Source organism: Thamnophis sirtalis, unplaced genomic scaffold (genome assembly GCF_051295495.1).
Source record: "Thamnophis sirtalis isolate CommonGarterSnake01/CBP01778 unplaced genomic scaffold, rThaSir2_p1.2 scaffold_5, whole genome shotgun sequence".
NCBI classification, from domain to species: domain Eukaryota; kingdom Metazoa; phylum Chordata; class Lepidosauria; order Squamata; family Natricidae; genus Thamnophis; species Thamnophis sirtalis.
In genome coordinates this window covers 118,877,561-118,902,710 of record NW_028261385.1, presented here as the reverse complement: position 1 = coordinate 118,902,710, position 25,150 = coordinate 118,877,561, and the positions used below count along the sequence as shown (strand labels likewise).

Below are 25,150 nucleotides of genomic sequence, written 5' to 3'. Positions count from 1 at the left end.
CCCAATAATGGATTACTGTGCAGTTCAAATAAGTTTAAATCTGTTTTGCAATGCCTTCATTAAGTACTGCCCACAGAGTAAGAGAGTGAATGATAAACAACTAAATATAAATCAAATTCCTAGGGAGAAGATGGAATATAAAGGCAAGTGATTTAGTGTAAGGGGCAGTATGAGGATGCAGTAGAAACGCTAGCTGAGTTTCTGCTTAGTGCAATAGTTTGTAATACATGTTTGTATCATTTCTGTTTGCAGATTTCATTCCAATTGTTGCTGAAAACCTCTTCTGAAAGGAAATGGCTTGGACTGGACTTCTTTTATTATTATTGGTATTCATTCTAACAGCTTTATTCCTTTTCAAAATGGGTAGTTCCCAGAGTAAGAGCTCCCAAAACCTTCCACCTGGACCCAGGACCATACCTATTTTGGGAAATCTGCACATAATGGATTTCAAGAGGCCTTATAAGACAATGATAAAGGTAAACCTTATGATTAACAACTAGGAATGTTCTTTGCCAAAGTGTATTGATGCTGATATAAAAGTTTAGCAATTTATCAGGTTATCCAGTTAACTAGAAAAAGATTGCTATGCTCCCGGTTGGTTCTAAGGAGTCTTTGAAAATGTATAAAAATGACATTAACTTGGTGTTGCATTTGTTTATATATGCACAAGGATTATACAAGCAAAAATCTTTGTTAATAGGATATACATTTTTCTAATTGTTTATCTGACTCTTGAACGGATTGTTAAAATTGCCTATGACTATGTAGAGCAGGGGTGCCAAAATCACATCATCACAGCAGCATCATTGGGACTTTTTTCCCCTTTGCTAAACTAGGTGTGGGCATGGCCACCACCTGACGCATTCTGCCCGTGGGCCTGGAGTTTGACATCCCTGATGGAAAGGAAAATGTAAAAATCCTTTACATGTACTAAAAGGGTTTCTAACATATTTTAAGAAGATATATTTTTTAGCAAAATGGCCCATGTTTAAAGCTTTCTTCCATATTATCTGCTCCAGAGTATTTTTCCAAAATGCTGAATGAAAAACTTAATTTTGAATCTTATTTACATTACATTTACTTTAAATATAACAGAATTTAAAACATTAAAAGGGACACGATGGCTCAGTGGCTAAGACACTGAGCTTGTCGATCAGAAAGATGAGCAGTTCAGCGGTTCGAATCTCTAGTGCTGTGTAAGCTCCCGTTACTTGTCCCAGCTTCTGCCAACCTAGCAGTTCGAGAACATATAAAAATGCAAGTAGAAAAATAGGGACTACCTTTGGAAGGGGGGTAACAGCATTTCGTGTGCCTTCGCCATTTAGTCATCCTGGCCACATGATCATGGAGACGGCTTTGGACAAATCTGACTGGTCGGCTTTGAAATGGAGATGAGCACCACCCTCTAGAGCCAGGAATGACTAGCACATATGTATGAGTGGAACATTTACCTTTAGCTAAAGCATTATATGATTGGAAATGTTTCCCACTTCCAGAGATTTATTCTAGATTTCTGCTATGAAATTCTAAAGTTTTTACAAAAGAATGTGAAATATTTGTAATAAAAATTAGAAATGAGTTAATCTATAGTTTTTAGGCAGTGTTGCGTGTGATGGATCAAGAATGGTGCTGCATATGAAGGAATAGAAATAAAAACATTGAAATTATTATTATTGAAAATGTTCTCCCACAATAAAGGGTATAAAAGCCGATTGTTTTGTGGCTGTATCTTCAAATCAGTCCTGCAAGGCTGATTCATCTAAAATTTACAAAAACCTTGGTGAACTTTTGTCATGAGTATCCAATGGGCAATAATATTTGTATTTTTGTTAAAGTGTAATAAAAAAATTGGTAAGCTTTTTTCAAGTGTTTTAACCACACTGCAATGCCGTGTGTGTGTGTGTGCTTGTGTGTGTGTGTGTGTGTGTAGTGTAGTGTAGTGTGTGTGTGTGTGTGTGTACCAGTGATGGCTAACCTTTTTGTCCTCGCATGCCAAAAGCGCATCCATGCCCATGATAACATGTTCCTGCACCCTGCCACCCCTGCACATGTGCGACCCCTCCATGCCCCAGTTTGGGCCTAGCAGGCCTCCCTGAAGCCTCCTGGGACCAAAAATGAGGTCTGGGGAACCCCCCACAACCCCGCACTCCCCCCTCAGTGCATGCCTACACTGTTAAAGGAGTTATGTCGCAAGCTTTATTCCTTGCTAGGATTCATCTCCATGGTTCAGTGATGCATTTCCTGCCTCTCTACGATTTACCTCTATCTCCTCCTGTGAAGCACTTCCTGTTCCTGTTGGATGTATATCGATGGCTTGATACCTGAAAATCAGCTGGTAGGCGGTGCATGCTTGGTGGAGCTAAGCTGAGGCTCACATGCTGGCAGAGAGGCCTCTGCGTGCCACCTGTGGCACGCGTTCCATAAGTTCGCCATCACGGGTATATATACTATACCATATTATTATGCTATAACTTATAGCATAAAAAAAGAAAAAAATTACTTCAATTTTGGATTTGTGAGACATGATTTTTTAACAGAATTGTCCTTATGTGAGTTTAATTGTTGATCAAAATTGTCTCTCGTTTTTCATTTGCTGAATTCCAGTTGTCAAAAGAATATGGTCCCGTTTTCCGTCTTCAAATGGGATCCCAGGAAATGGTGGTGCTGACTGGCTATGAGACGGTCAACGAGGCTTTGGTGAACGAGGCAAAGGCATTTGCAGAGAGGCCCATCGTCCCCATTTTTGAGGATTATGCAGAGGGCTTTGGTAAATTATTTCATTCTGGATTGTAGTTGACAATCCTTGCAAAAATCTAATCAATATTATGTATATGTGATTCTCATTTAGCAATTGCCGCAGATAATGGCTATTTGCTAATGTAATAATAGCAAATGTATTAAAAAGAAACATTTTTCAACCAATACACACACTTGCACCAAAATTTCTGTTCACCGGAGTAACAGTAATGCTGGTGTTGCTGCCCCAGAGAACTTTACCTAAATGACATGGCAGCAACCAGTGATGTTCGATCTTTGTAGTGTTGGAATTGGCTGGTCCAATGTCTAAGGAAAGAAATGGGGGCTGTTCTCCAGAGCCTCATTTAGATGATCTCCTACTACTTCTCTTTGCAAGAGACACCAGGATATTTTACATGCTGGCTGCAATCCTTATTCATCATAGGCAGCTTATACTTTAAACCTTCTCTTGCTAACATTCACACTTAAGCAACCAATTGATCAGAGCATTACCTATGGCATTGAGTATGCTAAAGTAAATAAATGTTTGCTTTTTCTTCATTTTATTTTAAAATATTTTTTAAGAGCAAAAGTGTCAATGACTATATAAACAATGTGTTGTCTGGTTATAGTTAATGTGAGCAATAGCCATCGTCGTCATCGTCTTCATCATTATCATAACGTTCATTAGTAGTGATCATATAATAACAATAGTTTCTCAACATAATATTAATACTTAATTGTTAACATTAAATCATATTAATAATAAACATATCATAATAAACCCTTATGGTAAAATTAATCCTTCTCTTATAACTTTAAATGTTCTAACTTTTGTTATTGTTATTTAACCATTGATAAAAGAAATCCCATGTTTCAAAATATTCCGTTATCTTCCATCTCTTTAATTTCAAGTGTTAATCTATCCATTTCTGCACATTCTGGCATTTTTAAAAATTCTCTTCTGTAGGGATTTCCATACCTTTTCAATGTTGTGCAAAAACAATTCTGGCCGCTGTAATGTTAAATATATATTTATTTATTATATTTTTCTGGTATGATACAGAACAGAAATATTTCTGGTTTTAAATCTATATGTTCCTTTATCATTTTTTTCTATCCAAGTATGTATTTTTGTCCAGTATGTTTTTGCTTTTCGGCACATCCACCACAAGTGGTAGTACGAGCCTGGAGTCTGATTACACTTCCAACATTTAGCTGACATATCTTTAAACATATTGGCTAGTCTTGCTAGTGGGAAGTGCAATCTGTAAAACATTTTATATAAATTTTCTTTGAATGCAGTACACATTGTTAATTTATAATTTCGATCCCACAACTTTTGCCATTTATCCAATTCTATAGAATAACCAAAGTTTTTAGCCCACACTAACTTTGTTTCCATTACTTGTTTGTTTGTTTATTTGTTTGCTTGTTTATTGGACTTATATGTTGCCCTTCTCTCAAAGGACTCAGGGCGGTGTACAACATTAAAAAAAACACCTATTACAAAAGTTAAAAAGGAAATTAAATAAAGTAACCAAAAACAAACCCAATTAATATTAACAATATAATTTTAAAAATTAGATTAAAATTAACAATTAAATTCATCATTTTCCAGCAAAAGTTGCTGGAAAAGCCAACTTTTTAGGGCGCGTCGGAGGGACCGGAGGTCGGGGATTATATGAAGCTCCAGGGACAGCTCATTCCAGAAGGAAGGCGCTCACACAGAGAAAGCTCTCCCCCTGGGGGTCGCTAGCCAACACTGTCTGGCTGATGGCACCCTGAGGAGGCCAACTCTGTGGGATCGCACTGGGCAGTGGGAGGCTACTGGTGGCAGTAGGTGGTCTCGCAGATACCCTGGGCCTAAGCCATGGATCGCTTTAAAGGTCATAATTAGTACCTTGAATCGCACCCGGAAAACAACCGACAACCAATGCAGGCCGCCTAAAAGGGGTGTAACATGATTTTTTTTTTACTTTTTTGCTTAGGTTATTACCTAAGTCTATAGTCAAGTTTTACATCTGTAATGGCATTAAAATTATTACACAAATGTTTTCATAGTTCACTTCTTATAAATGGATTTTGCTGATCTAGTTGCTAGATGTGAGGGCAATGTGGCTGCGACATCTATCACCCTATTGATAACCAGGGTTGATTTGGCTGATTTGGCTGGCTAGGCAGGTGTCCACTTCCTTCCTAACTATTCCAGGTGCATCCTTCTCAAAGCCACACACTCAGTGGAAGAAGATGACCATCTCAGATAGAAGAGTGTACTGATCTTCAGTCAAGGGTATATGATAGATGCACTCCCTGTTAGAACCTCCAAACAAACTTTTCCTTCATTTTTGATACTCTAACTATGGTAGATTATAAAACGTATGTTTTATAATGGTGGAATTTTCCTGCCAAAATCTTCAAATTAACCTCTCATTTCTAATTTTTCTTCTTATCTTTACCACTCCACTTCAGGCTTTAGTTTTTCTCATGGTGAGAACTGGAGACAGATGCGGCAGTTTTCAATCTCTGCATTACGGGATTATGGAATGGGCAAGAAGATTATTGAAGACAAAATCAGTGAAGAGTGCAGTATCTTGACAAAGGCATTTGAGATTTATGAAGGTGAGTTGATATTTCTTCCTGCAAATTTACCATTGTATCTTTCAGCATCTAGAGGAACCTTTTCAGAAAAATACGCCAAGAACTGTTATTTGTGAGGTTTTACTATAATTTGCTCTACTAAATTAGCTATTGAAGAGTACAGAATGATGCAGTTTCCAATATGAGCATTATTTCTGTACATGAAAATGTGTTAAGAATTAAGTTTACTACACCTCTAGGCATTGAGTCAGTGATATTCATATTATCCAATTAACTGGAATCAGTTAATAAGTTTTTAAAAAACCTAAACAATAAACCAATACCATTCATGTACATTCTACAAATGATCCGATCACTTTTTCTGTATTTCTCATTGATTCCCAACCGTGCATTCTTGTCATGTAAAATTCTCTTTATCATCACAATATCATATGAAGATTGTTGCACAATTTCCCCTTAGATCCACAGCTCAGAGTTTTATTATCTTTATTCCCTGGAGTATAATATGCATTTATTACCATATCTAAATTCCTCCTTGTGATCAGACATGCCACATTTCAAAATATGAAGAATGATTGTGGTCCATAAAAGTTATCAAAACCCTTATTTGTATTTATTGAAATTATTATGGCAATGCCCATGCACTGTATAAATTTTATTAAGAAAGAGAGACAAAATAGTGGATGCAAAATCCTCCGAGAAATATTTCAAAATTTAAATATAAAAATGCCTGTACATCCTTTTATAAGTCTTGTGTCTATTAGCTCTGTTGACACTCTCTGTCCTAGATGATATGACTCTCTGTTAACTCAGTCCTGAAATCATGGTTGGAGAGTTTTATCCTTAAAAACTTTTAACACTTTGCAAGGAATGCATTCATTCTGAATAACTGCAGAAACATCTTGTAGATAAAAGTGTCACAGCTTCTTCTCTGATGTGAATAGCTGAGGCTCTGCTCTTGACTATAGAGAGAGGAACTGTGTCCTCTGAAGCCTTAGATGTATTTGTTAATCTAAAAGTTTTTGTGTTACTCATTTTATTTTTCATGCTGCCAGCAACATGGTCTGTTCTTCTACTTCCACATTGAACACAGGGACTAGAATGCTGCTGCTCCATTTTACCTGTCATCAGAAATGTAACTGCTTCTCACTCCAAAAGATACATAGCTCTAGTACTACAATGGGATACAGCCAGTTTGCACCAGTTTAGCCGAACCAGTAGCTACCTTTTGTGCAGTTCAGTGAACCAGGTGAAAATAAAGTGCAAAAGTGGTTCCCCCGTCCCCATTAAATAATAGCTCCGGGCAGACAGTCAAGAACCACTTAACAGGCAAAACTTAGTTGTGATAACAAAACAGCAGAAATGAAACTGTCACACACCTTCAATTTTATTCACTGACAGAATAAACTGACAGGATTAGGGCAGGAAATACCCAGGAAACCCATCAATGGCCATCTAGGGGTGGGATTTGTTAGATGATGACGGGCAAAGAAGAGGCAGCAGGCTCACGAAAGGTTCAGCACTTTATTTTCCCTATTTATTCCAATGCGATTTGCTGGCAGCCTGCCAGAGTTCTTCATTTATTCAGCAAGCCTGCCGACCAATGACAGCAGTTTAAATTTCCCGTGGCTTGGCAAACCAATCTGCAGGGACATGCAAATTCCAGCTATCTACATCCATATGTAACACCCCTCCCCCCTTACTTGGCATATTGTCCAATCCCTGCCGGTGTAAGTAACATAGTCACACAAGCAGGTGGGATGTTTCAAGTCTCTACTGGACCTGCGCAGTTCAGTTGTTGATGGGTCCCCAGCCAATGCAGTTAAGGTTGTTGTCTCTCCAGCTTCCTGGAACGGAACCTGCTGGAACTCCTTGCGCCGTGTCGCTGGATGCTGGCAACTACAGATAAGGCCTCGTGCTCTGGCATCGGCATTGAGAACAGGTTGCCTGGCTTGTTGCTAGCGAGGGCTGGCTCCTGGCTGTGGTGCTCCCGGTAGACAATTGTGTATGGTCTGTGGGGCAAAGACTCTGGTTATTCAACATCGAGCCTCTTGGCAGCAAGGGTAGACCAGTTGTCTTGGTGCCTTAATTTGATGTCTCTCAACTGGTGTCTGAGCTGGTTGATGTGCTTTCTCCAGATCTGCCAGAATCCAGTTCCATCCGGTATGACTTAGGGCCGGTGATGGCCCTGGCCCTTACCCAAATTGGGTACCCGGCATAGTTGTGTGTGAAAATAAGGTCATTAATGCTGAGTGCCCTGGTTGACTTGGCTGGTTCCAGGGGTGTTTCCAGATGGTAATCTGGGTGCAGCCGGTCCAACTGGGACATCAGCCTCTGGCCCGTCAACAGCTCAGCTGGGTTCTTGTGTGTGGTCACACTGGGTGTGATGTACTGGGCTAGTAGGAACTGGTCAATTTTTCCTGCCAGTTGCTGGGCTCCATTCAGGTGAGGGCTTCCTTGGTCAGCCTCACCATCTGCTGAGCTTGTCTGTTGGTGGCTGGCTGGCTTGAATGGAGCAATCAATGCATGCCAGATGCCCTGCTCTGCCAGGAATGATTCCATAGCTTTCGCGGTCAGCTAGGAACCATTGTCCGACACTAAGACATCCGGTAGTCCGTGGGTGGTGAACAGCCGTCATAGCGCTTGTATGGTGGCCTCCTTAGTGGTGGATGGCATGGTCACCACTTCTAGTCACTTGAAATAGGCATTGACGATGACCTGGAAAACCTGGCCCCCCACTGGTCCTGCAAAGTCTATGTTGATCCTTGACCATGGACCCTTGGGCACCTCCCATTCCTGCACTTGTGTTGTCGGCAGTTCTGGTCCCGCTTCCTGGCAAGTTGACAGGTTGCCAACCACTCCACAATGTCTTTATCCATGTTCAGCAACCAAATGTAGCTTCGGGCTAACACTTTCGTGCATACAATTCCTGGGTGGCCAGTATGCAATGGTTCCAGCACCTGCTTCCTTAACTTATGAGGTATGATTATTCTTTCCCCCCACAGTATGCATCCTTTGAGGGTGGACAATTCTGATTGTTTTTTAGGAAAGTTTTTAAATTCCTCCCCCAGTCTCTCTTGTGGCCACCCCCTCAACACCCAGTTCAAAACTTTTTGCAGTACCTTGTCTCTTCGGGTGTGTTCTGCGATGTCATTTGATGTGACTGGGCTGGATGAGTCGATATCGATGAGCATCATCTGGGAGGTGGGTGCTGGATCCTTAACTAGTTCTGGTAACGGGCAATGGCTGAGTGCATCTGCATTGCTATGCTCTTCCTGGGCCGGTGGGTGAGTTTGTAATTATACCCTGCCAGGAACTTGGACCATTGAATCATTCTGGGAGACATGTACATTGGGGTCTGCTGGTCAGCAGCAATGAGACAGCAGCAGTTTATGGTTCGTAATCAGCTCAAAACTCCTTCCATAAACATGCTCATGGAAACGTTTGATCCTTGCTATTGCAGCCAGAGCTTCCTTGAAAATTTGGCTATAATTCCTTTCCGCCGGTGACAGCTTTTTGGAATAGAATGCTATTGGAGCCTCCTATCCATCTGGTAGGCAGTGACTGAGGATGACTCCTACTCCAAAGGGGGATGCATTGCAGGTGATCAGCAGTGACAAGGTCTGGTGGTATTGGATGAGGACACTGTCTGATGATAGGAATTCTTTTATAGAGGGAAATGTTTTATCCTCTCTCTGTCCCAAGACAAATGGCATCATCTTCCCCAGGAGTTTCTGCAGGGGCTCAGCAACAGTTGCTTTCTGTTTCAAAAAAATACTATAAAAGTTCAGCAGCCCCAGCCTGCAGTTCTTTTTTGTTGGTTGGGGTGGGGGCCTCCTTGATGGCTTTTACTTTGGCACCTGTAGGATGGATGCCCGACCCATCTATCAGATATCCCAAGAACTCAATTTGCTCCACTCCCACCTTGCACTTGTCCTGGTTGACTTTAAGCCCTTTTTGTTGGAACCTGTCCAATATCTGCCATAGCCTGTCCATGAGCTGTGCCATGAATTTTCCTGAAATAAGGACGTCATCAAAATATGGCACCACCCCTGGAATTCCTTGCAACAAGCATTCCATCAAACTCTGAAATAACCCCGGGGCAACACTGACACCGAATTGTAGCCTTGTGCATTTGAAAGCCCCCCTGTGTGTTACTATCATCTGGGCTTCTGTGGTATCATCCATGGGAAGCTGTTGGTATGCCTGTGCTAAGTCCAACTTGGCGAATACCTTCCCGCTTCCCAGGGAATGGAGCAGATGCTGAACTACTGGCACCAGATATGCACTCTGTTGAAGGGCTCCGTTCAGTGTGCATTTGTAATCAGTGCATAAGTGGACAGAGCTATCAGGCTTCACAGGGGTGACTATCAGGGTCTCCCAGGCGGCATGGTCAATCGGCACCAGGATTCTTTTAGCAATGAGTTTAATTCTGGGCTTCTTTCACAGTTCTGTTTTAATTTATTGCTCATAACCAGGAAAGCCATTTGATCCAACAACAATTTTGAAAGCTGCAACTGCCAATATCATAGTTTTCTTTTTACTTGGCAAGAGGTTTGAATATGAAGATGCTACACTTATAAGAATACTGGAATTAGTTGAAGAAAATATACATCTTGCAACAAGCCCTGCTATATTGGTAATGTATAAAGTATAAATATAATATTTATTGTCATTGTACTTAAATATAACGAAATTGGTTATATGGAGAAAAAGTTCATTCCTACAGTTTATTAAGGTCTATTGGTAATGTAATTTTTCATATAAGTATAAGTATAATCTTTATTTTAGTCTTTGTACTTAAATATAACAAAATTGGTTATATGAAGAAAAAGTTCATTCCTACAGTTTATTAAGGTTTAATTTGTGATATTTGGATCTAAATTAATTAGAAAAAGTGATTTATCATTTCTTTAGCACCCACGTATTTCATAGCTGATGATAATGATGATGATTTTGTAAACCAGGGGTGTCAAACTGGTGGCCTGTAGATCAAATGCATCACATGCAGACCACACCCACTCCAGTTCCATAAAGGGGAGAAAAGTTGTGATATGTCATGTGATGGCAACATGATATCGTGAGTTTGACACCTGTGTTGTAGACTATGCAACAAATGGATAAAAATGCTTTGGGATATCTACCAGAGAATATATTCATAGTATTCAGCTCTCTTAATAATGCTGCCTCTCTTATTATTCTATACTGTTTCAGGTGTATAATGTGTTTCCCAAGTTGGGATTCCTTCTGGGTGCTCGTAGGACAATAATGAATAACCGGAAAAAGTACCATGATTTCATAGAGTCCACATTCCTCAAAGATATCAAAGAGTTTGACGAAAATAACCCGAGGACTTTTATTGATGCATTTCTTGTTCGTCAGAAACAGGTAATAAAGCACTTTATGTATGACAGAAATTATGGGTGATTTTTTTTTTCTTTCGTATGTTTTACAAATATTCTTGCTGGTGCCACAATAATTGTAGCTGGGGGGAAAATTTCCTTTAGAAATGTCAGGGAACACAATTTCCTGGAGTGAAAGCAAGGAGTGAATATGTGAATGGCTAACAGATTCACTGTTCATGTCATGCTTTATTCCTCGCATATTTACTAAAGCTACTACGTTGCTTGTACAACTCTGACTGGAATTTTTCCCTGCAAAAAGCAACATTAGTTTTTTGTAGCCGTCGAGTGAAGCAGTTGTATGGGAGTCTCGCTTAACAACAATTTTTCTCAATGTCCAATTTTGGTCATAAGTCGTGGATTACCTGTAGTACCACTTCAACTGTCTCTTATGGAGGGATGACTCCAGTAGGGAGATGGTCAGGTGGGTTCTTGGGAAGCAACCCTTTTATCTTTATTTTTAAACATTAGGATATTAATTATTGTGATATGGGTTGGGATATGTGATCTTCCTATTGGTCCAGAAACTCATCAGTGCAGGAGAAGAGGAAAGCCATTCTCCCTTTTTTTAGAAATTGCAGTCTAAGGAAATGCATGGAAAAGTAGAGGTGAGCTCTGAAACCTGAAATCTTTCTTCTTCATGTGAGTTAAAATTAAATCACTCTTCATGAAAGAAAGCATTGACCAAGCATGTATTGAGAAGAAATGGCAGAGAGGTGGGGAAAGTTCACTGGAACATAACATGCAACAATCACTCGGCCTATGCACTTCCATACACAGCCACAGCAGAAGGATGTCCTGACTTCATGTATTCTAACATATATTTCTGCCCTTTCTGTGGCAATTAAACCTAATTTTAATTCCCCTGCATACATTGATAAATGCCAATCTACAAGATCAAGCTGTCTTCATTGAGAACAAGTTCCTTTCCCATTTTCTCTTAAATTCCAAGAGAAAAGATTTTAATTTTTCTTTATTTCAATTCATTCAGTAATTCATGGTCTTTACCATATGTTTCTCATTATTACAAATCACAATCTTTTTTAGCCCTGACCATAAACAGATGAGCCCATTAACCCTAGTATTCATTATCTTTTTGGTCAATCAAGACCTTGACATAATTCTTTGTGGCAGGATTATGAGTGTTAGAGCTCCCTGCTAACCATAGAACACAAAACCTGCCACTGTGGACACATTTTAGCCAGCATGCCACAAACACAACCAAAATCAGCTTTGCTACATTTAGAATCTATCAGAATAGAGCTGAAATGGACCTCCCAGAGTTGAAGTCCACAAGTCTTAAAGTTGCCAAGGTTGGAGACCACTGTTCTAGTCCAACCTCCTGCTCAAGCAAAAAAAACCTATATTATTTCAGACAAGTGACTGTCCAGCCTTTTCTTAAAAACCTCCAGTGATAAGCACCAAATTTCTGAAGGCAAGTTGTTCCACTGGTTAATTATTTTTATTGTAAGGAAGTTACTTAATTCCAGGCTGCTTTTCTGCTTGATTATTTGTCCTGGCCTCTGGTGATTTGAAAAATAAGTTGACCCCTTCTTCTTTGTGGCAGCTCATCAAATACTTGAATACTGCTATCACGTCATTCCTAGTCCTTCTTTTCTCTAGACTGGCCGTACCCTATTCCTGCAACCGTTCTTCATGTTTTTGTCTCCAGGCCTTAATCATCTTAGTTGCTTTTCTTTGTACTTTTTCCAAGGTCTGAACATCTTTTTTTTTGTAATGTGGTGACCAAAACAGGGTGAAGTATTACAGGTATAGTCTTACTAAGGATTTATAAGGTGGTACTAATGCTTCTCATATTTTTGATTCTATGCTTCTGTTTATATTAGGGTTTTTTGGCAGTGGCTGCACACTGCTGGCACATATTTCAGTGATCGTCAACTAGGACTCCAAGGCCCCTCTCACAGTTACTGTTTTTGAGCCAGGTTTCACATAAACTGTACTTGTATCTTTAGTTTTTTCCTGCCTAGGTGTAAAACCTTGCTTTTCTCCACATTACATTTTATGTTGCTGGATAGGGCCCATTGTTTAAGTCTGTCGAGGTCTTTTGGATTCTAAGCTTGTCTTCTGGGGTTTTGGCTATTCCTGACAATTTAGTGACATCTGCTAATTTGATGAGCACCCTTCTATTCACTCATCTAAGTCATTTATGAAGATATTGAAGAGTACTGGACCTAAGACAGAACCTTATGGTACCACATTGCTTACTTCCCTCCATGTAGATGTAGCACCTTTAAGGATTACTTGTTGAGTATTGTTTATTAGCCAGTTACAAATCCATCTGGTGATAATGCAGTCTAATTCACATTTTCTAGTTTAGAACAACTAGGTTGTGGTCTACTCTTTTCAATTCCTTGCTGAAGTCTAAGAATACTATGTCCACAGTATTTCACTGCTCTACTAATTTAGTCACTTTCTCAAACAATGAAATAAGATTGGTTTGGTATGATCTGTTTTTAAACCTGTGCTGGTTTTATTATAACTTTATTTGTTTCTAGATATTCACAGATCTGTTCTTTATTACTTTTTCTAGTATCTTTCCAGGTATTGATGTAAGGCTGATTGGTCTATAGTTTCCTGGGTCCTGGTTCTTTTCCTTTTTTGAAGATGGGAACCACATCAGCTCTTTTCTAATCCTCTGGTGGTTTCCCAATACACCAGGATTTTAAAAGATATGGTACAATGGTTCTGAGATAACATTTGCCAGCCCCTTCAGAACTATAGGAGGTAATCCATCCAGTGATTTATATTTATCAAGTCAGACAGGCCTTCTCTTACCATTCTTTTGCTTATTTTAATTTTTATTTCTAGTCTGTCTTTTACAGTTGTGTTTTTGGGACGTTGGTCTATGGGTTCTTTTTCTATGAAGACTTATGCAAAAAAATGAATTAAACAGCTCTGCTTTCTCTCTACTGCCATTTACCTCCTTGACATCTTCTCCCTCTAGTGGATTGACTGTTTCCTTGACTTTTTCTTGTTATTTATGTGATGAAAGAAACCTTTTTTTATTATCTTTCACTTTTGTTGCAAGTGCTTATTCTTTTGCTTTTCTCACTTCATTTTTGCAGATTTTTGGCTATCTGATGATTTTCTGTCTTATTTACAAACTCCCTCTTTCCATTTTTTGCATTTGTCCTTTTTGTCTTTCAGTTTATAGAGGGATTTTTTGTGCAACCATGTTGGTTTCTTCCTGAATTTCTTTTTATTTTTCAGTGGTATTGTGTTGGACTGGACTTTTTAATCATATTTTTCAGAGTTTCACATGCTCCTTGAGTTGATTTTCCCTTTAGAATTTTAATCCATGGAATTTTTCTTGGGTTCTCTTTCAGTTTGTTAAAATCAGCTCTTTTAAAATTTAAGACACTAGTTAGATTATATTCTATTCCTTGTGTTTGCATTATATTGAGTTCCAATATAAAATGATTACTCTCACCCAAAGTTCCGGCAACTTCAACTCTCTCTATAACTTCTCTATTAGCAAGAATTGGGTCCAGTATAGTTTTTCCTCTAACTCCTTTCTCTATCTTTTGGATGACAAAGTTCTCAGCTAAGTTGGTTAGGGACCTGTTTGATCTCCCACTTGCTGCAGAGTTTGTCTTTCATTCGATATCAGATAAGTTAAAGTCTCCCATTACTACTATGGTAGGTTTCCTATATACATATGTTCATTGATTAGCAAAGAGTTCATCTATTTCTTCTGCTTGGTGAGGTGGCCTGTAGTATACATCTATAGCAATGTCCTCCCCCCCCCCTTTTATATTGACCCATATGGATTCTTGGAGGTTTTCATCCTTGGTTTTGTGTATTTCTGTAGAGATGTAGTGATCTTTTATATATAATGAAACTCCACCTCCTCTTTTGTTTGGTCTGTTTCTTTTGAATGTATCTTTCCATCAGTACATTCCAGTTATGAGTTTCATCCCATCAAGTTTCAATAATGGCAACTATATCATATCTACTCTGTTTGCTCCCTCAGAATGAAGCATTAGTGTATATCATTTGAGTCCTTTATGAGTCTTGGGTATGTTTCTTATATCTCCTACTTTGTAACTGGGTTTTCCATCCTTTCCATCACTCTCTACTTTTTTAACTTTTTATTTTTCTTTCTCTTTCTCTTTACTCCCTACCTCCTTATTTGATTGGTTATCTCATGGTTTTGGTTTGGAACTAGGTTCTAAAGGTCATGAAAATTGGCCTCCCTCCCCCCTCAAATTTTGGCTAAAGCCCTTTTGATAAGAAAAAAAACGTAATCGCTAAATTAAAGACTACTTTGCAAGCCACTCTACTATAGTTTGCAACACAATACATATAATCCTTGAATTATGAAAGCAATTCAGCCTGGAATTTCTGTTACTGAGCGATGGTTGTGAAGCACAACTGGATTGCTTAGTGATGGGAATCCCTGTGCATAAGTGGAGAGACTTACCCCAGAAAATCCCTGCTGGCTCCCCATTGTCTTTATGGAGGAAACAGCAAGGAAGATTGCAAAAGGCAGGCATATAATCACAGCTACTGAACTATAGTAAGTGCTAGATGGTTACCAAGTACCAACGCCGGATCATGTAATTGTGGGACCGCTCAGATGGTTGGAACTGCAAGAATTGGTTACAACCACCATTTGTTTACTATCATTTTAACTTGAAACGCCCCTGGAATGAATGGCCGTAAGAATGGCCATAGGTTAAAAATTATTTGTAGGCAATACATACATGACATATTCCGGATGCTTATATTTTGCTTTAGTTTCTTTAATAAGGATTTATATAAGCAGAAATCTACAGTCTAGAGTTAATCATGCTCATAAACACTGTAAATAGAATGATAACCTTTTCCCCATTTATAAATAATATTCCTAAGATTTAGTATCAATAAGCAAAACAGTGCACTCCAGTTCTTGTGAATTACAACTCTCACAGTATCCTGACACTGGAAATTTGGAGGCCATGGTAACAACTTTCAGGTATGTAGATTAAAGAAATACACTGAATTTCCTTTTCTTTACATTCTTCAGGAGAATAAGAAGTCAACACATAGCTATTTCCATAATGATAATCTTAAAGCTCTTGTGGATAACCTATTTGGTGCTGCCATGGATACAACTTCAAAAACATTGTGCTGGGCCATACTCCTAATGATGAAGTATCCAGAGGTTCAAAGTAAGCAGTTTTCTTTTGATTGAATTTCAATAAAAATATATAATTATCTGACAAATAATAAGGGGAGGGGGAATAAGAAGCAAGAATAAGTTGCCCTTCCTATTACTGTATATTTGAATGAATTAACATGAAGTGAGAGTCAATATAAGATGTCGCTATGTGAAGAGTTCACACATACTGTATACTTTCAGAAATTTTGGGGAATTGCACCATAATGTGTTATGCACCTATCGCCTCCCATTACTGTTGAATATGAGATAAGACCAAAACAGCTTTTTGCTAAGAATGATATATTCCAATCATAATGTTACCTTAATTGATTTTTTTCTACTTCACTAAGCATTTCATAAAATAAGAGGTATAGTGATAAAAATGGGAGGGGGATTACAAGCACAGATCACAATGGGTTATCTTCAGATCTCTACTATGAATTAGACTTTCTCTACTCTACTTGGAATTTTTGCATAAACTCTCATTTAAAACAAAATTCAAATTATGGTATCATTCTATTCTCCCAGGGAAGGTCCAAGAAGAAATTGCAAAAGAGATTGGGGTTCGTCAGCCAAGGACAGAAGACCGGTTCAAAATGCCTTACACCAATGCTGTAATTCACGAAATTCAAAGGTTTGTTGATATTGTTCCAACCAATTTGCCCCGTGCAACCACCATGGACATAACTTTCAAAGGATTCTTCATTCCCAAGGTGAGGACTGTGAAATAATCCCATTGTTAATGTTCCAACCTTTCTTTGTACAGTATAAATCTGTGATGAACCTATGGCACATGTGCTGGAAGTGGCAAGCAGATCCACCTCTCTGGGCATTCAAGCCATTACCCGTTGCTATTCCGGGTTCTGGTGTGCCTGCCAGAAGGGCTTCACCTATGTGGGAGCAAAAGAAACTGGAAGAGCAGCATCCCAGTGTGCATGTACCTGCTGGGCGGCTGCTCTTCCTGTTTTTGGCGCACACATATGCACTGGCCAGCTGGTCTTCACACATGTATGTGCTCCAGAAACTGGAAGACCAGCTGGCTAGTGCACATGCATGCACCGGAAAGCGGAAGATCAGCCACCCGGCACGTGCATGTGTACCAGGTGGATGCTCTTCCGGTTTCCAGTACGCACACACATATGCACTCCCATTTCAGCACTTGGTGCATAAAAGGTTTGCCAACACTGGTATAAACAACTTATGACTATAATCGAGCCCACAATTTTAACCATCAGTCATGATAGACTTAAAATGCATCACCATGTGACCATGCCCAATGTTATGACCTTTTTTGTGGCACTCATTAAGCAAACATTGGGGTCATAAAATGAATGCTGTGGTCATTAAGTGAACCCAGTATTCACTGTAGCATGTTTTTGGCCAGAAACTGAAAGTAAATATTGGTTTCTAGCAAAAACATAAATTGCAGACATATGATCATGGGATTCGGCAAACAACCATAAATGACAGATGGTTGCCAAGTACCCAAAATATACCGTGTTTCCCCAAAAATACGACATGTCCTCATAATACAGCCATGCCATATTTTTCTGGTGGGCAAAAATATAAGCTCCCCCCCCACACATATAAGCCTCCTGGACAACCCCTCACCTCCAACCAGGCAGAGTGCCGCTCACCAACCTAGCAGTATCCCAAAGGTGCCAAGCCACAGGAAGCTGGGGGTAGGCAAAGGTGATCACGTTGTTTGGTGCCTTCGGGATACTGCTAGGTTGGTGAGCAGCGCTGTGCCCAGCTGAAGAGGGGGGTTGCCGGCCGGCTGTTCTCTTGCGAGCGGGCTCCCAAACAGTCGGGCATAGCCTCATGGGCGAATGGCTGTTTTGCACTGTTGCAGCAGTGCAACATAACAGCGACCACGCTCATGAGCAGCCAACCAGCAAACCACCTTTGCAGCCGGGCACAACACCATTCACTGACCTAGGGGTATCGCCAAGCCGTGTGAGTGCCTGATCGCCACCACCCAGCTCCCGTGGCTTGGTGCCTTCCAAATGTCAGTGAATGGCGCTTTGCATGGCTGCAGAGGGGGGTTGCGCGAGCGGCTGTTCCGCTGTCACTCACCCACCTCCCAGATTTACGATGCATGGCCCAGCTCTCATTACAGAGTTAGGGCACCTCCGCTGCTGCCAGCCTGGCTTTTTCCATGGCTTCCAACCCAAATCTTTCTGCAGTGCTGCTCTGGGCACACGCTCTATGGTTATACACTGTGCAGGCAGCTGGCCCACAACCATAGAGTGTGCTCCCAGAGTGGCCACTGCTGCAAGACACGGGTTGGAAGCCACAAAAAAAGCCAGGCTGGGATGGCGGCGTAGGTGCCCTGGCTCCGTAATGAGAGCTGGGCCATGCATGGTGAGTCTGGGAGGAAGGTGAGTGAGAGAAGAACAGCCACTCACATAACCCCCCTCTCCAGCCATGCAGAGCGCCATTCACTGGCATTTGGAAGGCATCAATCCACGGGAGCCAGGCGTTGGCGAACAGGCACTCATGCGGCTTGGCAATACCCGTAGGTCAGTGAATGGCGCTGCTCCTGGCTGCAAAGGGAATTTGCCGGGTGGCTGCTCGTGAGCATACTCGCTTCATGGCTGTTGTGTTGCGCTGCTGTGACAGCGCAACACAGCCATTCACCCATGAGGCTGTGCCTGGCTCTTTGGGAGCCAGCTCGCAAGAGAGCAGCTGCCCGGCGACCCCAAAACAATAAACCCTCCCCCCATAATAAAGCCCAAGCCATATTTTGTAGGTAAAAAGAAAATAAGACTCTGTCGTATTTTCGGGGAAACACGGTAGCTACGTGACCATACTGGATGGGAAGCCCAGGACATTGGAACTTCAAATCTATTGGCTTTCAGGGTCTCTTATAAGTGCAACTGGTTGCTAAGTGACCGATTTTAAGTCAAGGATTCCCTGTAAGTAATATGCAGTTTTAAATCCTGAAGAACCCTGAATGCAGATGATAATCTATTTCCTTGTTTTTTTCTTAAACTTTTTTGAACTAGTATGTGAAATCTCATATGGATTTCAAAGGGCCAATAAGAGAGATTAGTTCGGCATTTTACCAAATACCTTTTTTGACTGGAATCCAATTAATTCAACAGTTAAAACAAAAGCATTTTTTCAAGATGGAGACTAATTGAAACAATACTTCAAAAAATGGATTGGAGAGTACCATTAAAAAATGAAATTGAGTTTTTGGATAAAAATATGGAGGTAAAGACTGTTACAATAGCAAGGTTATAGTTGAGTGTATTTTCACTACAATTCACACGAAAAAATGCACCGTAGATTAGAAGAAAAATGTTAAAAGGATGAATTACAGAAAACCCCAACAGACTCCACTACTGGTATTTTACATAAAATTAAGTTTTTATAACAATTATCTATGTTAGCTGTGAGAGAAATAGAAACTAAATTAAAATATGTGAAGCAGAAAAATTTTGAGTTTTCTAAAAAGTCAGGAAAACTGTTGGCTTATAAAAAGAAAGCAGAAAGAAAACTATATTAAGGATATAGGGTGACAATACAACATTGATAGATATAACAACATAAAGAAATGCTTTCATGATTTTATTTATTCTTACGTGAAAGGTTATTGGCAAATGTTGATGAATAGCTGAAGAAATAGGATTTACAAAAACTCACATAAGCTCAGAAACAAATAATGAACAGTCCCATAATAATAATCTTCCAAATATTGGAAGCTATAAAGAAAATTTAAAAAGTCCAGGCACCAGGGCTAAAAGGACTATCGTCTTTATATCACAATTTATGTTTTGAAGATGAATTTTTATTGCTATTAAAGAATTTGATGAATTTGCCTTATTACCAAAGGAAGCACAAGATTTAACTTCAGATCTTATAGTATTTTATTCATGACTAACTGTACCCGGCCATGTATTGTTGTGGCCCAGTCTGGGCATAGTGGGGCGGCAGGTGGGTGCTGCTGTTGGTCAGGACTCGGGGCTGCTGGGCTGGGCGAGTCTGGTTGGTGGAGATGGCGCCAGGGCTGTCGGCCTCGTGGAACTTGTTGAGCATCTCCTCGGAGGAGCTGCGCTCAGGCTCCCCCAAGTCGGTGGCCCAGGAGAGTGAGACTTCCAGGATCTCGGAGGAGGAGAAGTCCTCAGAGTGCCACCTCACGGGGCACCCAGGGCCGCCCCAGCTCCACTGCACCTCAGGCTTACACCGCCGCCACTGCCCCATCGGAGTCGCCTTGGTGAAGGCTAGCTGGCTCACTGTGAGGGGGGGGTGGAGAATGTGCGTGGCTGGCCGGGCTGAGGAGATGCTCTGCCTCTGCCTCCTCTGGAGTTCCACTGGGCTGGCCGAGGGTAGGCCAGCTTAAGGGCGGGGGGAGGCAGCCGAGGCATGGCGTAGGTGGTACCCCACAGCAGACAGCAAAGGCCCAGCATAAGGGGAGGGGAGAGAGGGGAGGGGAGGCTGAAGGGCTTCAGCTCCCCATGGCGGAAATGGCCAAAGCTCGTCAGAGGAGGGGCAGAAAGGGGAAAGAGTGCGGCCGCAGCCCAGCCACACATATAAAGGGACTGTTGGGACAAAGCTGGAGAGAGGCCGAACTGTTCTGAATATATTATACTCACTAAATGAACACTATGGTAAATGACACAGCTCAATTCCAATGCAATGTCATACAAAATAATTAAATCAAAATGAAAATAAATCAAAATCTAGTATAGATTTAGTATAGTGTTTGTTGCTTTTACGTCCACCAGATGGTGCTGGTTTTCAAAAAAAGCATGTTTTTACAAAAAATCATGTTTTTACCTGTCACAGGTGTGACATCTATGTAATATACATATATAAAAACATTAGCGTATTCAAATGCAACGTTGTATCAAAATTTCAAAGCAATCGGTGAAGAACTTTCGGAGATTAGCGATTTTGAACAAACAACCATTATATTTTTATTTATATAGATGATATATGTGGATTCGTACATAGAGGACACCTAAGGGACAATATAAGAACTGTTTGGATATAATGGAGTATGCCTCATACCAAATAAGAAACAAGTAGCTGTGATCCTTTTGGAGGCTGAGAAAGCCTTTAATAATTTGAACTGGGATTTTATCTTCAGAGTTGTGGAAGATATGGCCTTTCGGGATAATTCTCTTGGAGGGATTAAATCTATTTATACATGCCAGAAAGCACATATTACTAGTTTTGATAGCACAGAAATACCAGAATGTTATAGAACATCTAATGAAGAAACTGAAGCATTAGGGCATATTAGCTGGTTTTAAAATTAATCAAAGGAAGAGAAAGATGTTCACAATAAAATGGAAAAAAGGATTTTAAAAAAGAGACTAAGATTAAATATCTAGGGGTCACACTGACCAGTATGAATTGCATGTTGTTTTAGAAAATATGTTAAAATATGGAATGATGTTACAAAAGACTTAGCGAGATGGAACAAATTACTGTCGTTATTGGGTACTTTTGGTTATTCAAATGGATGTCTTTTTCAGGATGTTATTTTTATTTTAGACTATAATAATGTTGTCAATTGTTTTACCTTTAAAACAATGGCATAAATTTCATTGTAATAATTTCTACAATAATGTGTTAAATGGAAAATACTGTTGGGGCTGCTTTGCTCAGTAACCAAGAAAGAAACCACTCAACTCCATTTTGCAGAATTAAGAGTACTTACTGGTCATGAGTAGATAGTAGCTAGGCAAAGCAAGATCTGAGGCAAAAGCGCGCGTAATCATAGATATCAATATGTGACCCAACCCCCTCCCCTTGGTAACCCCATCCCATAGTCCAATCCAAACACCCCATAGGTGTCATGTGGGAGACAACTTCAAAAATCATCATCAGGTTGGTATGCCGGACAGTTGGCCTTGGCGGCAACCCCTCTCTGCCACATGCGCAGTAGATGGTGAGAACAACTCCCTTATTACAGTCTCTCCTGCACAGAATACTTCCCTCACCCATTTACCATGCCCCCCTCCCCGTTTCAATAGCATCCGAAAAGCAAGCAGCAAAACGGAGGCTGACAATACTCCTCTTTATATAATTTCAATGTTTAGGGCATGTACATTGTTCCATTGCTGACCTCTGTGCTCCATGATGAATCCCAGTGGGAGAAACCTCATGAATTCTATCCTGAGCATTTTCTTGACTCTGAAGGAAAATTTGTGAAGAGGGATGCGTTCATGGCTTTCTCTGCAGGTAACATCACTCTGTATATGTGAAAAGTTGGAAAGAGTTTCAGTGCAACAGAATAGTTAGGGAGATATTTTTTTTTAAGATTATAATTACCTGATTTTTCGGAGTATAAAACACACTTTTCCCACCAAAAAGGGGGTGAAAATTTGGTTGTGTCTTATACACTGAATGTAGGCCCACCCACCTACCACCCTCCACCTTTTGGCCTCTGGCTCCCAGTAATTTATCTCCTTGCAGCAAAAGGGCTTGCAGAGGCTGGAAAAGGCTATGGAAATCCCTGCAGCCTGAAACAGCTGATGATTGGGAGCCCAGTGCTTAAAATGAAATTGAAAGTAAAACTTGCTGTTTTGCTGGAATGAGGCAAATTGCTGGGAGGCAGAGGCAGATTTTTTTTCTTCTAATTAAGATAAACTAATACAGGCTGTTTGCTGCAAGGAGGTAAGTCAATAATTATAAATGCCTTTAGTATGTTCAAATTATTAGACTTATTTTATAAAGACTGCTTTATTATTGTTCTAGACAACTTGACAAAATGAAGAAGCTTTTTAAAATAAATGCTTGATCTGAAGAGGCCCAGTGCTATTGTATCTTCTTTTAAATAGCAGAGAATAATGTATACTTCCAGAAAGCCACATCAATTTTAACAGCATCTGTACAAGTATAGTCTGAAATGCTGGCTACAAGGGGGGAGTCAAAGAGACAAAGAGGACTAAGGTAGTGGCCTTTTAACTCCATTTCATTTGAACTTTCCTGAGGCTGGTGATTGGAGCTGCTGGCTACAAGGGGGGAGTCAGACTAAGGTAGTAGCCCACACACCTAACAGCGTGCAAATCATATATCTATAAACCAAAATAGCAATAATACATTCTGGATTAGTGTGCTTGAGATTGTGATTTTATTTTATTTCAAAAAGTCTGGCTTAGTTCAATGTAATAACTGTTTTGCACCTGTCTTTCGCAGTACTCTTTTAAAATTTGGATACTGTCAGAGGCAGATTTTTCCCCCTTATTTTACTCCCCCAAACTAGGTGCATCTTTTACTTCAGAGCGTCTTATACTCCGAAAAATACGGCATTCCTTTGAGGCAATGCAACTTTGGAAAGCCATATAATTTATTTAAAATATTACCATTTTCTGCAGGTAACATCACTCTTTGTATGTGAAAAGCTGCCCTGGAAAGAGTTTCAGTGCAACAGAATAGTTAGGAAGATTCATTATTTCTTTAAGATTATAATTATTCTTTGAGGCAATGAAACTATGGAAAGCCAGGTAAAATTGTTTAATAAGCCAAAAAAAAAACCCCATCTTTTTTGCCATCTTTTTTCAAGGTCAGAGAGTATGTGCTGGTGAGGACCTTGCCAAAATGGAGCTCTTCCTTTTCTTTACCAACCTCCTGCAGAGATTTACCTTCCAGCCGCCTTCAGGAACATCTAAAGATGATCTGGATCTGACTCCTGCTCTTGGACTTACGACCCCGCCCATGCCTTACAAGACCTGTGCTGTTTTATCCTGATCTGACAGAAAAAAACTCATAATAAGCCGTTTTCTCAGCTTTTAAATAGCTTTACTTTGACAGAAAATCAAAATCTGACAACCTGATGCCATATTACATTATATTCGTTACATTTATTTTATTGGAATTCCACCTTTATTATTTTTACAAATAAGGAAGTTGTCCTACCCTTATTTTCCCAAAGCTCTTTGGGTTAAGAAGGAAGACTGACAAGCTAGAACTCTCAGTCTCCTGGTGATTAGCCCAAAGTCACCCAGCTGGAATTCATTGCTAAAGTTGGACCTGAATTCACAATCTCCTGTTTTCTGGGCTGGTGTCTTAACCACTGGACCAAGCTATCTATTGTTTAGGTTTTACGTGTTGCCCAAAAGATGAATAGCAATAATTTATAGACATATGCAATATAGGTTCTGACAGGGAAGAACAGTGGGAAATCATGAAAAGCAAAGTGCTTTGAATCATTATTACTGAATTTTTATTTTGGGGCCATTTGTTTCCTTTGGCTTTTACTATTTTCTCTCCTTTCTGTTTCTGTTTAGAAATTTTTGTTTCTTTTACTTTGAGTATTTTAATTACTTTTTAAAAAAGCAATCTCATTTTTTTGTTTTTTTGCAATAGTCCTAATTGTAAATTTATATATTTGCTTTATAACCTATTTGTCATTTCTATTATTTCTTCAACAACCAATAAAATAATATTTTACATCAGCCATGGGGCCTTCAGCAACAGCTCTGTCAGGTTCCAACTAATGCATCCATCACAAATTGAATTCTGAGGAAATCAGGGTATGGTGGGGGAGGGGCTCTTCCCGAAACCAAGGACAAAGTGCAGAATGCAGCATGAACTAACATCTCTTTGCCCAACAGGGCATGCACAGTACAACTAAAATTGCTCTGTGCATGCGCAGAAGCAAAAAACAAGATGGCAGCTCCTGTGGCGCTGCTGTGAGAGCTGGTTTTGGGGTATGACAGGCCTGGGTTGCTGCTGGTTCCAGCAACCCGGGCCGCCAAGTGACTACTTGTTCAGCCAAACCGGTACGAAATGGTAGGAACCCACCTACCCATTCTGAACAAGAACCCCATACCCCATAGCTGATGCAGGAGTTATATGATGCAAACCCTCTTCAGAGGAGACTATAATTTCTGATGATGATCTCCCAGCCCAAAATAATAACTTCATAGCTTCCTCTTGTGAAAACATGCCTCCTGAAGGGCCTCAAACAACTCTCCCCTTTCATTTCTAATCTGGAATATTGACAGCTGGTCTTCCAATCAAAAGACCATATAGACACAGTGGCGAGAACGTCACTGCCACTACCACGCTCCGCCGCCTTGGCCCCACCTCCTCCGACCCCATCACTGTATCCAACAGGCCAGGCGTCTCACGTTTATCGCAGACATAAACACGAGACGCCTGGCCTGTCAGACACAGCGGCGAGAATGTCCCTGCCGCTGCCGCGCTCTGCTGCCTCGCCCCCCCACCTCCTCTGACCCCAACGCTGTGTCTGACAGGCCAGGCGCCTCATGTTTATTTGTGTGTG

General features: G+C 40.4%; 1 protein-coding gene across 1 annotated transcript; it reads left to right on the top strand.

The window, feature by feature from the left end:
* The first annotated feature begins 293 nt into the window (after nt 1–293).
* Nucleotides 294–23,610, top strand: LOC148045615 (cytochrome P450 2K1-like). The gene is made up of 9 exons (XM_087716780.1): nt 294–476; nt 2,605–2,767; nt 5,209–5,358; nt 9,816–9,976; nt 10,552–10,725; nt 15,769–15,913; nt 16,432–16,616; nt 21,960–22,101; nt 23,426–23,610. The coding sequence occupies exons 1-9, from the start codon at nt 294–296 to the stop codon at nt 23,608–23,610; spliced, it is 1,488 nt and encodes a 495-aa protein (XP_087572906.1).
* Nucleotides 23,611–25,150: the final 1,540 nt, after the last annotated feature.